Source organism: Wyeomyia smithii, chromosome 2 (assembly GCF_029784165.1).
Source record: "Wyeomyia smithii strain HCP4-BCI-WySm-NY-G18 chromosome 2, ASM2978416v1, whole genome shotgun sequence".
Lineage (NCBI taxonomy): Eukaryota > Metazoa > Arthropoda > Insecta > Diptera > Culicidae > Wyeomyia > Wyeomyia smithii.
This window is the reverse complement of record NC_073695.1, coordinates 18,665,321-18,679,473: the sequence shown is the minus strand read 5'-3', so window position 1 is coordinate 18,679,473 and position 14,153 is coordinate 18,665,321. Positions and strand designations below refer to the sequence as shown.

At 39.1% G+C, this 14,153-nt stretch overlaps 2 protein-coding genes across 2 annotated transcripts; one reads left to right on the top strand and one right to left on the bottom strand.

The window, feature by feature from the left end:
• Positions 1 to 4,761: 4,761 nt before the first annotated feature.
• Positions 4,762 to 7,335, bottom strand: LOC129722231 (uncharacterized). The gene is made up of 3 exons (XM_055675527.1): positions 7,192 to 7,335; positions 6,224 to 7,085; positions 4,762 to 5,920 (listed from the first exon to the last, which is right to left on the bottom strand). Exons 2-3 carry the CDS (start codon positions 7,077 to 7,079, stop codon positions 4,839 to 4,841), a joined length of 1,938 nt encoding a protein of 645 aa, XP_055531502.1. The 5' UTR covers positions 7,080 to 7,085; positions 7,192 to 7,335; the 3' UTR covers positions 4,762 to 4,838.
• Positions 7,336 to 10,338: 3,003 nt separating this feature from the next.
• LOC129722230 (splicing factor 3B subunit 2) lies at positions 10,339 to 13,430 on the top strand. Its single transcript, XM_055675526.1, has 5 exons — positions 10,339 to 10,498; positions 10,553 to 11,344; positions 11,399 to 12,210; positions 12,276 to 12,630; positions 12,698 to 13,430. The coding sequence occupies exons 1-5, from the start codon at positions 10,481 to 10,483 to the stop codon at positions 13,337 to 13,339; spliced, it is 2,619 nt and encodes an 872-aa protein (XP_055531501.1). The 5' UTR covers positions 10,339 to 10,480; the 3' UTR covers positions 13,340 to 13,430.
• The last annotated feature ends 723 nt before the right edge of the window (positions 13,431 to 14,153 follow it).

The following is a 14,153-nucleotide window of genomic DNA, read 5'->3' as shown; positions in this document are numbered from 1 at the left end:
GGGATGGTAATTTCAAGTTTCCATTACAGATCATTCGTGAGAATTTTTGACGTAGGACTACGTCTAACCGCACTATATCGAGATACATTCTGAGGAAACTAAAAACCAGGATGTAACGTCGGAATGAAAGATTTCAAACGGTAATACTGATGTAACCACATGATGGATCACAATAATCAATATGTCGTTGGATTGATAAAATGATGGACAATTTCGTGATGCTTTATATATCATTGTTACTTAATCGTTAAACAGTGAAAATTGATGAAAAGTTTCAAGGTCGTATTTTCACGAACAATGTACCAATCACATGCGAGCACTCCTGGCACAGACTTCATGAGTGGACACCAACTGCCTGCTATGACAACCTCTATTCAGTGGCAAAAAAAAATTGACAGAGTCTCCCCGTCCCAATAGGTCAACTAATATTTGCTTCCATGAGCCTAGACTATTTTGATGTCTTGAAAGTGAAGCTTTTTTGGAAAGTTCGTAACAACCTCCTTTATCAGACAACTAAACGATCTGCTGTGAGAATGTTATTGAAACTGATGTCTTGAAGGAAAACATGCTGACACAGGCAACAGTACTGCCCCGAGCCATGTATAAGAAGACGGTCGCTCGTCGTCAGTGCAGTAGCACTCGATTGCCATTTGTGTGCAGTCAAGCCAAGTGGAAACAATGTAGCTGCTGTCGACGTACAGTGGTGCGTGTTTGCACACTTCGCTGTGCGGCCGGGGATAAAATAATTCTGTCCGCAACAGTATATTACGATGTTGGATGTTGCATCCAATATGTGATTACAACTGAACGGATTTTGACCACCAATGCTTCGATCGAACGACGACGGTTGCCAAGCATACAATAATTGGTATATCATTGTACATTGTACATTGAACAGTAAATTAGTTAAAAGTTCAGTTGAATCACGAGCTCGCTTTATTTAGCTGCAATAGATGTTTTCTCATCGTTTTAAAGTGCTTATTGTATTACTACCCCTGAACAGATTTCAAACACCGATGTCTTAATCGACAGGTAGAATGTTGCGAAAGATTGTTATATAATAATTAAAATATCTTTTGAACAAAAGTTGAATTAAAAATCGTGGACATTCTACTAATCAGAAGCTTGCTACCCCGTTGCTTGTTTCTTTTTGGTTGTCGTGACGAGTAGATGGCATTTGAACTGCAACCGTAGTGATTTTCATATCCATGTTTAATGATAAAAACTTCTTTCAAACTCCTAAAATTAGAAGTTGCATTGGGCTGCTGTCTTTATGAATTCTATTCTCTGTTTTTCTCAGATTTATTTAAATGACCAACTATAAGCTTTTTAAAAGACAATAGAAAACCAATATGCTTCGTAAAGATTTTTAAACAGATAATTCAGATAGCTCGTTAATGCTGTACTGATGGTTATATGTTTCCAGTTAAATAAATTTATTTCAATATGACAATCCAAGTTGCATTACGCGGTTGTGGTATACACACTAAATTTTTATTGCTGGAAACCAGCAAAATTTTGCTGATATTCTACATGCTGAAAAATCAGCTATGATATTAGCAAACTTTCTCGCTGAAACGATCAGCAAATCGAAACGTCGAATTTTTGACACCATTTTGCTGAAAATCAGTTGTTTGAATAAATTGCTGCCTGTTCAGCATTTGAGCATTTGACATGATTTTGCTGATGTATCTCAGCAAAAGTAAGAAAACACACAGAACGTTCTTTTGTTTTTTGTTATTTTATTAAAACAAATGTTTTACATTGCGAATATTTATTTTAAAGTTATCTGATTTTGAATCTGAATTATCAGTATGAACTTTCAAATGTCTTTGTAGCCCATCGACACAACCTTCCACTAATTGGTAACAGAAATTGCATTACAGTATATTGCCGATATTCCCAAATTCCTAGAAAATACACAATTATTCTATTTTAGCGCATGCAATGCTTTTTTAAATTTCACATCCATGCTACATACGCTTATAAGCTCATTTTTAATTTTCTATAGTTTTGTTAACTTTTTACGCACAAAATGGCGATTGTTCTGACAGTTTGACGGATGGAGTTGCCAGAAATTCAGCAATTACCAGCAATTTGCTGATTTCCGGTAAGCAGAATTCTGAATGCTGATAATCAGCAAGAATATTTTTTACTGATTTTTTCAGTATTTTATTTTGCTGAAAATTCTTTTCAGATTTTGGTGTGTAGAGAAAACCCAAATCATATGCACCTTGACGTTAGGTTTTAAACATTCATAATTGTACCGTGTAAAGATACAAAACATATGAACACAACCTGTCATTGCCGGACTTGTAATTGAACAACATTATGCAAACATAAGTTGGAGAGGTTAATGTTGTTTATCAAACCGAGCTAGGTTTATTTTTGAAAGAAACAGACGGATGACTTTCAAAGATGGCGTTGTGTTGTTTGTTTTTTAATTGGTATCTTAAAACTGATTCATTTTTCCTGGTTCTGCTGTCAATTTCAATTTTTTTGTAAATATAAATTTAACTTTTACTAACTTTTATAACTTTTACTACTTTTATAACTTTTCCAACGAACTTTTAAATACAGGATTTTTTTATCTGACATCTTTGCTACACAGTTGTAAAAAACTGACAATGATGCTGCTTTGGAATCGGTGAGTGAGCTATCATCCACAAGCGCAATTGAAGATGAAAGGAAGTTTACTTTCTACTAAATCGTTCTTAATTAAGACCTATATAAAAAATTGCCTTTTCGCGTGTTGAAGAAATTTGACTGCATTAGGATGAAAGGTATTCATCAATGTAAAAAACAGTATTTTTTTTTCTTCTCAATTAGATGTCCTCAAATAAATAATCAAAATTTTTTCAGTTGTCAAAATCGGACCATGTTAAAAGTAAACGCTTTTCTTTTTATGACTTTCTGGTGGCATATGACCTCAACAATATGTGGCCACCAATGAACTAGTTCTAGGATTGTAAGTTGTTAGAGGTGTCGCTTGATTGATTTAGGCTCAATAATCTGAAAGTATCTGGAACGCGACCTAGACACTTGATATGACCCTTCCGAGTAATTAGAGGTATAGCACGGTATTAAGTACTGCTTTGATCATGTCTATTTTGGTTTCGGTTGCGGCAGCATAATGGACAAAGCGGCTTTTTTTTTGGTGGTTGATGAGTTTGAATTGGTTAAAAGCAAAACAAGAAAACTATAAATTATGATTAAACATAACCGCTCGTTTTTGGCTTATGTGTGCCAAAGTCGAACCGTGTCGAAAGTGAAACGTGGTCAAATCGAACAAAGGTGAATTCTCTAAATTGAATATAAAACTATCGTAGTCCTACGTCAAACATGCGGTCGTGTCTTGGATACCACCCTCGTACTATTTTTTTAAATAAATCCACACTCTTCTGCTTGTTTAGAACGCATACTTTTAATATACAGTTGAACCAGAAATTGCATGGCCCCTAAGCTAATGATCTCAACTTTAATAGCTGAAAGCTACGTTGCAAACCAAGGAGGTGATACTAATATTAAATTAACGAAAACTTTAAAAAATAAATTTAACGGAAACCTGTATAAACATCACGTAGAAAAGAATAAATTTGTTTAAATATGTTCTGCAAGTAAAAATTTTCCCATCCAACATTCTGAGTTTGCTCGATACAGATTTTTAATACAGATTTTTTGGCCCGAGATACAGATATACAGATATTTTCAAAGAAAAATACAGATATAAATGTGACAACCTTGCTGGCATTTGTTAAGTTAAGTGGTTTGATGAAAGTGACTCGTCAGAGATACACTCAGCTTTTTACTATGTATTTTTCTACACGGTTTTTCGAATTAACGGGTTTTTCACGCGGATTTTTGAATCGAAGGATTTTTTAATTACCGCGTCTTTCCACAAGGTACATATCAACGCGTAAAAAAAAACTAAATAAAAAACTAATTTACTTAATGTACAGTAAATAAAAAAGTTTTATATTGTATTTTAAAGGGTAAATCACATATTATGTGTTATATTTGCTCATACATCGAAGAATAGAAGTCAAATTTTTGCCAAGAAAAGGTGTCCTGATTTCTAATTTCGACCAGATGGTATCCCTACCGTGAAGTGACTTCCGTTATTGGCCCTGACACAAGTAAAAGAGATTTTTAAGGCTGTTCGCACCTACGCGAACTCTCATACAGAGTCGTCAGGTCCAATAAACACCATTGTCGGCTGTGTGGATGGAAGGGCGACAAGCTGGAGTGCCGCAATTATTGGGTGATCACTCTGCTGATTCATCGATTTCAAATCGGCATACGACACAATCGATCTAGACCACTATGGCAAAAAAATGCACGACTACGGATTTCCGGACCAACTAACGCGGTTGGTCAAAGCGACGATGTGTGTAGTTCGAGTATTCGAGGCACTCTCGAGTCCCTTCAAAACTCGAAGAGGTTCAAGACAAGGTGATGGTCAATGATTTAAAAGCATTTTCCTCAATTTTACCCAGCTCTAGGAAACTATAAGAAAGAGATGCCAGATAGTTATTCCAGTTGTTCACGATCCACGCTCAGTTTTCCAGACGCTCACTGATTATGGTGCGAAGCTCTTGCTCATCGAAGCTTCTGTAATACGGCTCATAGAAAGCATTGATGGTGTAGAATTTTCATAACACGTATTTACAAAATATCTTTGCGTATTTGAAAATGAAATATGAATTATATAAATCATTTATAGAAATAAACCTAGCGACTCAATTGGATGATATGTAGATATTCGATTAACAAATATATTTTATTTCTAGATTTTATCCAACAAAATAGATAAACATAATTTTCAGCTTTGCAATAATTCAACCCTTTTTTGTCTGAATCATTGCAACGCCCATTCGACTGTTTTGATTCACTTCACCACCGGCCAAGATTACTACTAGCAGCCCGTTAATGGACATCGCTGTAAAAAGTTGCCTAATCCAGCCGTCAATTTGCTCTATCTTGGAACGTTTTGCATCATCGCTCGCTAAATCATCCTGACCAAGTTGAATACAACTAAGGTTGAAATCATAGTTCAAGCACTTTTCGGCCGTCTTTTCCACAACAGCTTCGCAAGTGGACAGTTTTTCAAAATCTAATAATTTTTTTACGTCATCATTTGCTTTGATGGCCTCTCCAAAATAGCTCTCAAAGTTGTACAAATTGTTAGCATTCGTAATTATAGTGGATTTTTTGTTCTTCTTGCGAGCGTGTCCAAACAGTGTCGCCGTGATATCGGTTGCGTTAGCATCCACTTCCATGCTCCGGACTTCCTCCTTTGTAGCAATACCAATCCGACTAGCCTTTTTATGATAATTTCGTCGGTCCTGTAACCATTGATCACCGAAGTAAATGTTTTTCGAGAGCTTCAATTTGACCAGTTCCAGGGAGGCCGAACAATCCTCTACCGAATTGTGGCCTGTAGAAGAACTCTGGATCTCTCGATGAAGAAACTTTTTCGTCAGGATCTTCAGTTTCGATTTTGTACCCGGTGTGCCGGTCACGTTGTATAGAATACTTGTGTCGATAACATACGGATGCATCACCTTCATTGCGTTCAGATCGAAATTCAACGATTGACCAATCAATATCGCATCCGGTGGCAGTTTGTTGCGTAAATCCTTGTGGACGTCCTTCAAGGTTTTGGATACATTCTTCATGATATCCGGGGTGATTCCCGAAAACTGGGTCAAATAATCTACGATTTTGTTGCTGGGACGTACAAGTGTCTCGTAAAACTCGACGCCCTGCTCGTCAACGATTGACACACGTGTTAACTCGGAAGCGCCAATGCTTGTTTTGCACATTTCACAGTCCAGTGCAAACATCGGGGACTTTGGTGTAACCGGAGCATACCGGTCGTTAGTGGTTATGTACCCAGCGTAACGATGCTGCAGATTTCCTGTGGATGGAAAAAGAACGGTAAAATATCGACGCAATGTTATTATGCCACAACATGAGATAGAACTGCGAACAAAAAAAATTTGACCATATTATGACGATGTCTAGAAACAAAATAAAAAAGCAACCTCAGCATAAAACGAAAAAAAAACAAATCATGTCTTTGTTTGTATACATTTAAATTCAAGCGACGGTTAGGCGACAGCGACAAGGTAAGCACGGTAAGCACTTTTTACACCTACAGCCCACACATTGTACCGTTCAGTAGAATGATTGATTTCAATCTGAAGTATTCTTTACTCACCGGTCAAAGGTAGCGGATAATCTTCGTTGATCATCTGTATCGGCGACAGAAGTAATTGCGTACGAGGGAACTTGTCTCCTGGCGGTAAATCTATGTCACTGTAATCTTGTTCCTCCCCTTTCACACCTTCGTTTGCTGATTCGATATTATTGAATATGCTCTTCCTAATCAATAGATGATCTTTACAGGCCAACATTGCTGCCTCTAGAGAGCCATGTTCAGCTACCAGTATATCTTTCAAGCTATCACTGAGCGGCACGCAGGCTAATTCCTCAACAAGTCGATAGCTAGGAACTACGATCTGCAGTGTGTTATGGAATATCTTTTTGCATTCCTTGAAATTTGCTTCATATTCGACAAAATCATCAAATGTTAGACCCTCTACCAGAAGAACAGTGGTATGTGTCAATTTGGCAGCTTTTTCCATAACGGCCCAGCGATTCGGGCTCATCGGCGAATCGGTACGTAACAGGGCATGCATCAGCAACCCCTGAATATCATCCAACAACAAGGGAACCCGATCCTCTGGGGCAGTCTTAACAAGGGCTTCTTCACCTACTTCCTTCAGACGCAACTTCGGCACGTGTCTCATTTTATCTCGTTTTTTGTTAACCTCCGCTTTCAACGTTCGATAATCCGCGTCCGTAAGCTTTTGTTTCTTCGCTACAGTTTCGGCCTCAACTGATTCGCTACTATCGACTGCTTCAGAAGGCAATGCTCCAGTGTCACTTTCGGTAAGTTGCATTACCTCTGCCAAGGCAAGAATTTTGCGTTTCTTTCGCTCCAGTCGTTGTTCTCGTTTACTATTAACGATACAACTGGTGAAGGGACGCAGCTCGGGTGACACTTTTTTCATTTGTGGCTAAAGTGAGCGGAAAACTAAACTTAGTTTAACTATATGATATATGTATGGAAAAAATGGCGACAATTTCATTGTTGTGCAAAATCTTATCAAAGCAAAAACTTACCTGTAGATTTTCAATGTTTTTCTATCTAACAGAAAGTACAAAAGGATTATTATAAAGTCACATTTGCAAAACATGCCGCTGGTATACACGCAGCTAAAACAGAACCCTTTTTGTTAGTAATGACTTTGCCAGAGATGCCAGACCTTCTTTTAAATAATTTCAATAACTCAAAAATATATGATGAAATGAAAAACTTGCTTGCTGCTTTTGAGCATGATTGTAATATATTCACTGAAGTTTGAATGAAAACATGATGTCCTTTTTCGACTACAACATCAAAGGTAACAATCATTCTATAAAAGTTTTATGAGACATTTTAGTCTGAAATTTTCAAAACAGTTGAATATACACAATTGGGTTGTTGTTAGTCACGGATTCCTGATTTTTATGTATCAGGTAAAAGAGTGTAATTTTCTGAGCAAAACGTGATTTTTCAAAATTTTATATTAATGTGTTTCGATTATTAAATGAAAAATTTAAAAAATCACCAAATCGCTACAATGACAGTTGGTACACAGACAAACAGAGATGCCACTCGTTGACGATTTCATCGACCAGAAAAATAACGATAATTTTGAAATTTTGCTTACGGGGCAATAGTGCCGCTAGTGTCGCTATAAGCAAGCGTGCACATTCATTATCAAAGACAAAAACCATCAATAATGCCGCTTGTGTTGATGCAAGCGTGCGCACCCATTTAGTAAAGACAAAAACTGTTTACGAAAATAAGTTAGTAGGCTCACATGATGACGCATGAGTGTAACTTTTCGAATAATAACGAAGATTTTTTCAGGATTTTTGTTCGAAGAGGCACGTCTCTTTGTCTGTGGTAGGTATATGGGAAACTGCGATTGCGAGCAGATTTCACGTTTTGCTTAGAAAATGCAGCACTTTCAGATGACATAAAAAACTGATATAGCCAAACAATCCAATTTACGACTGAAATTTCGAATTCAAGCAATGTACAGCTGGCATAACGCATTACATTCATTAGTTTGCTTTCAAGAGATTTGCATAGGATGAGTGAAGCAATCACCTAACGATTCATGATTCACAGTATATTTATCTCTGTGCAGTGGGCACATGTGTGAGCTTTATTTACATGAGTGGAAATTGCGGCGAAAGCATCCCGATACGTTTATTGTAGTCGGATATAAATCTACCATTAAAATGAACCTTAAGAAGAAACATCGATTTGATGAATCAGTTGGGAAGACGAATTTCTAGCAACCAAAGTTTATTTGTGAAGGTGGCATTCATATATTACGTAACGCTTATAGGGGGAGGGGGTTCCTTCAGTGTTACGATTTGTTTCCTTTAGTGTTACGATTTGTTACATAGGGGAAGGTGGGAGGTAAGATCAGCATTACGCAACACAAAACTCTGGAGAGACTCTCCAAAAACGAGTATTTTTGTTGGAGGGTAGGTGTTGGCGTTACATTTCGTTACATACGGTGGGTGGGGGTCCAAAAATTGTTTTTTTTGCGTTACGTAATTTATGGATGCTGCCAAAGGAGTAAAAATTGTGTTTTAGGGTGTTTCATTTTTTGAGTAGTTCCTCGAGTAGTTCGCAATCTTTCAAAGAGAACTGTGTTTGAAAATCGATTCCTATATCCCAAAAGAACCAGTTTCAGCAAAAAACTGCTTCCATTGAAAAAAAATTTCAGACAATAAATTGAATAATGATCAAATCCGGAGTGATTTGCGATAAGGGCGCAACTGGCAAAAGATAAACATTGGGGAATATCAGTTTGAAAATTTGCAAGTACATTTTCAAATCGTAATTTCGAAGGAAGTGACTAACATTAACATCAATACCAAAAATCGACGAAAAATATACCTGGCTTATAGCTTCCTAACAATACTACATTAAATTTGTGCATTTATGGCTTAAATCTGCACTTTTCTTCCAACCTTTTTCTATTGAGCCTTAAAGCATTCTGACAACGAGATTCGCCCACCTATATTTCGCCTTAAAGCATTCTGACAACGAGATACGCCCATCTTTCTTTCCCCTTGTTTTTATTTTTTCTCCAGTTGCGCCTCTTTAAATGCGCCTTTATTTTGTTGATCCGCCCTTTACTGTCGCCTGTTTACGAAATATTTCGCAAATAAGCCCGTTGCCTCAAAACAATGTAAAGGGCCTAGTTCCAAAGTATCTTTTGTTTTGGGTAAACTGCTTTATCGCCCTTCACTAAAAGCTTGATTTAAATAATTTTATCGATTTATACAAAAGAAAGGATTCTTGCCATGAATTTCGTAAGTCTTTTCGAAACCAATAGTGTAATAAAACCATTTGTTTACATTTTGTTAGTTGAGCCCTAATCGCGAACAGTGTTGTTAGTCTCGCTCGCAAGCAGCATACAACACCTCATGTGAGGTTCTCGGTGTCGCCACTTTCACACAGTAGAGAATTCTCCATTCAAGCTATTTCTCGTTCTTTCCTGCTTTCTTTCTTACTCCCGAGATCATATGCACACACTCCCGTCTACTCTTCTCGTGTGTACTCGTGTATACCTACTCCCCAACTCGCGAGAACGACCAGCCGAAGACATGATTCAAGATGCTTTGCGATGATAGGGTATCGGACTACTTCGGCAGCGGTTCGCTTCGGCTGGTTTTGCATTAGACTGCTGTAAAAAACTTACCGAAGCAATCCGATACCCTACACGTTGCCCCACTGTCGGCTGTCGGTGCATGTCGGGAAGAAAGCATTTTCGTTTTCGAGCACAGTTTTTCAAGCACTCCTCCTAGTCAAGCAATTTTAGTCGAGTACTCCTACTCACTAGCAGGAACTCGCGTACTCTTTTACGGTAGCTGAGAAGCAATACGAAAGAGTTTGTTCGTGTCGGTACGTGCTTGCTGCCACTCAGGGGAATGCATGAAGAAGAAAGAGTATCTCCAAAGCGTGTGTGCAAAAGACTTGAGAAGCGTAGCATATGTCTCGTTCTCAAGCAGATAGGAGAAGAAAGGTTTTGCTTCTCGCTCGATTTGCAACGCTGATCGCGAATCACTCCGGAAATAACAGAAAAAATCTGTGAACGTGAAAAATTGCAATGGTTTTTACATTTGCTAAGTGCTTACTTTCGGAAGCGTATTTTTTTAGGTGCATACAAAAAACTCCAAACATTTTTTTAACATAATCTGGCAACTCTGTCGTCGATCTGTCATGCACCTTCTGCCGCATAACAAAAAAATAGTGGAATTGTTTTGCCGTAAAATAATTTCAAAAAGTTCACTCGTTCTTCATTAATTGTGATTGCCTAGTGTCTAAAAATTGGTCGCAATAATGGAGAACAACTCTGAGGTATGATTTCTGATACAAATTTGTATTAATTTAATTGATCGTAATTCCTTACAGCAAATCAACACGAATCCGGTAACGATGCTACCACCTCCGCCTCCGCCGCCGGGAATGCTAATTGGTGGTCCAAATTGGCCTCCTGGTCAGGAACATCCACCTTTGCTCGCACCACCATCTGGTATGCCACCTCTAATGCCAACACCACCAGGTGGTCCTCCATCTCTAATGGGCGCACCACCCGGTGCCCCTGTAGGGCTGATGGGCGCTCCACCTGGAGTAGGAAATCCTCCGTTAATTGGTCCAGCGGGAAGCAATCTTCAGATGGGTCCACCAGGAACTAATTCTTCACCAACCGATGGGATGGCAGATGATCAAAATAAGAATCCTCCTGCTTTGATGTCACTGAACTTGGACAATCCGGAACAAGAAGTTCCAAAGAAACCATCAGAATTGATTCTTCCAAAAGCGCTAGAAGATGTTTTAGCTCTTAAAACTCTTCGTGCAAAGGAGCTCGGCGCTGAGGAGACTTTAGCTGCCACAGGAGCAGTAGTACCGGTTGCTTCAATGCTGCCACCTCCGCCAGCAGGAATGATGAGTTCTTATCTGGATATGGAGGGCGATTCTGATGATGACAATATTGATGGGATCTTATCTCATGCATCGGTCATATCCAAAGCAGAAGGACGAGTTGACCGCAACCGACGACGTAAGCAAAGAAAGAAAGACAACCGGAAAGCTCGTCGGGAGCAGCAGGCACTTGTAATGCAACAGCGTGAAAAAGAAAAGGAAATGCCAGTGAAACCGTCTACGCAGAATGTTTCAAATGGTACTAGTAAAGATGAGGAAAAGGTAAGATAGATGCATTTGAACAAACAAAAAATATTCAAAAATATCTAATTTTAGGCTACTGAAAAGGTAACAGAAGGAAAGGAACCGGATGAAGGAAAAGATCCGAAAGAAGATGCCGATAAAGCAAAGGATAACGAAAAGGGCAAACAAAAAGGGAAAGGTAAAGATAAGAAAAAAGAGAAAGAAAAAAAGAAGGACAAAGCTAAAGAAAGCACATTAATCGAAGATGAACTGGATAAGGTAGAGATCGAGTACATCCCTGAAAAGTTGACAATCGCAGATTTGGCTCCAATGTATCGTCAGTTTTATCGTGTGTTCGAAATATTTAAGCTTGAAACAAAGCCAAAGGAAGCAGCCAAAACGGAAGCGACTGAAAATGGAGAAAAAGTCGCGGCGGCTAAAAAACCAACCGAAAAGGATGATGACGATGACGACGATGATGACCCAATGGATCTGGACGATAAAGACGAGAAGGAGCGAATTTCCAAGCGGAAGATGAAGAAGTTAACGCGATTGAGTGTGGCTGAGCTAAAGCAGTTAGTAGCTCGGCCGGACGTAGTAGAAATGCACGATGTGACGGCACGGGATCCGAAGCTTTTGATTCAGTTGAAGTCTCATCGCAATACAGTGCAAGTGCCACGTCACTGGTGTTTCAAGCGAAAATATCTGCAAGGAAAGCGTGGTATCGAAAAGCCACCATTCGAATTGCCAGCCTTTATCAAAAAGACAGGAATTATGGAAATGCGTGCTTCACTGCAGGAAAAGGACGAGGCCAAAACACTGAAGGCAAAAATGAGAGAACGAGCGAGACCCAAAATGGGAAAAATCGATATTGACTACCAGAAGCTGCACGATGCCTTTTTCAAGTAGTTTTTCTGTAATGTCCGTAGATTTGTCTGTTTTGTTTAATGGATTTATCTTTTACTTACAGGTGGCAAACAAAACCCCGTATGACAATTCACGGTGATTTGTACTACGAGGGTAAGGAATTTGAAACCAGATTAAAGGAGAAAAAACCGGGTGACCTTTCCGAGGAACTGCGAGTCGCATTAGGTATGCCAATAGGACCGGCATGTCACAAGATTCCTCCTCCGTGGTTGATCGCACAACAACGCTACGGTCCACCACCGAGCTACCCTAATCTAAGGATTCCCGGTTTGAACGCACCGATTCCAGAGGGTTGTTCTTTCGGTTATCATGCCGGCGGCTGGGGTAAACCGCCAGTCGACGAAAACGGTAAACCGCTGTACGGCGATGTATTTGGAATGAGTGCCAGCGAGCATGACGTAAGTTTTATACGAAATTGATTGTCGATGATCTTAGTATAAATGTAATCTTTATTTTTCAATTCAGAGTGGTTTCTTGGGTGAGGAGGAAATCGATAGAACACAGTGGGGTGAGCTAGAATCCGAGTCGGAGGAGTCGTCTGAAGAAGAGGAAGAGGATGGAGAGGACTTGACTGCACCACCTGATGAGAGCGGTCTTATCACTCCGGCCGAAGGCTTGGTAACTCCATCCGGTTTAACCAGTGGTGTACCGGCAGGAATGGAAACTCCGGATACAATTGAGCTGCGTAAGAAGAAAATCGAAAGTGAAATGGAGGACAACGAAACACCGGTCCTGTACCAGATTATTCAGGAGCGACGCAAAGAGCTTATCGGAAATGCAATGATGGGATCCACTCATGTATATGATCTAGCAGGAGCGACTGTAGCGGGTGCTGCCGGTGGCGGAGTTCGCGGTGGTCGTGCTGGAGCTATCGATCGCGAGGGTATGGTGGAGTTGGCGCTGGATCCTTCGGAATTGGACATGGATAATGAAGCAATGGCGCAACGGTATGAACAACAAATGCGCGAACAACAAAGTCATCTCCAGAAGGAAGATCTTTCCGATATGTTGGCAGAGCATGTCGCGAGACAAAAATCCAAACGGAAACGGCAGCAAACAGATACTACTAGCAAGCAGCAAAAGAAGTATAAGGAGTTTAAATTCTAAACCTATAAATTCAGGTTATTTTTCACAAATACTATTATATGCGTATCATTGCTAAGGCTAAGTATTCAAATAAACACCGGAATATATTCTACTTGCAGACAATTTTTTAACCTGAAGATTTTCGAAATGTTACCTAACGGCTGGTTATCAACTCTTAGATGAGAAATTTTCAATGCATTATAATCTTACCGATCTCTAGATGACTGTTAACTCCTGCGTGAAGCACACGTAGCCTAAATCGTGAGTTCCATACATCACCTTGTTCACATGAGCTACTGTACCGCAAGGCAGCTATCTAAGTCGAATTCTATTTGTTCATTTTCGTCAATGATGGCTGTTAGGATTGATCACACTTTTGCACAAACAGCAAAAAAAATAGACTTAATTGATTTTGCATTTGACAGCTCATACTGTTTTAATAGAAAAGTATGTCAAAAATGCAGAGATAAATATTTAGCAATAGTGAATATGTTTGTCTAGAAGCCATATTTTACACCTTAGTTATTCAAATTTAAGATATACCTGCTTTGTTTTTCCATTTCGCACGCCTTTTCTGCACGATTTCTTAAAATAACATGAATATTCTTCACACAGTCTTTTGTATATAGCAAAAAAAAATCAGGTGTAATTCGGTTTTATTTTACAAAACAATAATAGCCAATATTGATAGAACGGACACGTAAACGTAAACGGGACCAGACAACAACACTTATTGCTCTTACTTAATATTAGGCCCGAAGTCCAACTGATAACAAGATACGCTGCTGCAGCTTCAAAGACTCAGAGAGATGCGGGGCTCTGGACTCTCTTCCTA

Excerpts from the sequence above, each read along its gene's own strand:
- LOC129722231 (XM_055675527.1), bottom strand. The coding sequence starts at position 7,079 with ATGAAAAAAGTGTCACCCGAGCTGCGTCCCTTCACCAGTTGTATCGTT. Across the intron at positions 5,921-6,223 it reads TTATCCGCTACCTTTGACCG|GAAATCTGCAGCATCGTTAC; the intron begins GTGAGTAAAGAA and ends TTCCATCCACAG.
- LOC129722230 (XM_055675526.1), top strand. Across the intron at positions 12,211-12,275 it reads CTGCACGATGCCTTTTTCAA|GTGGCAAACAAAACCCCGTA; the intron begins GTAGTTTTTCTG and ends TTTTACTTACAG. Across the intron at positions 12,631-12,697 it reads TGAGTGCCAGCGAGCATGAC|AGTGGTTTCTTGGGTGAGGA; the intron begins GTAAGTTTTATA and ends TTTTCAATTCAG.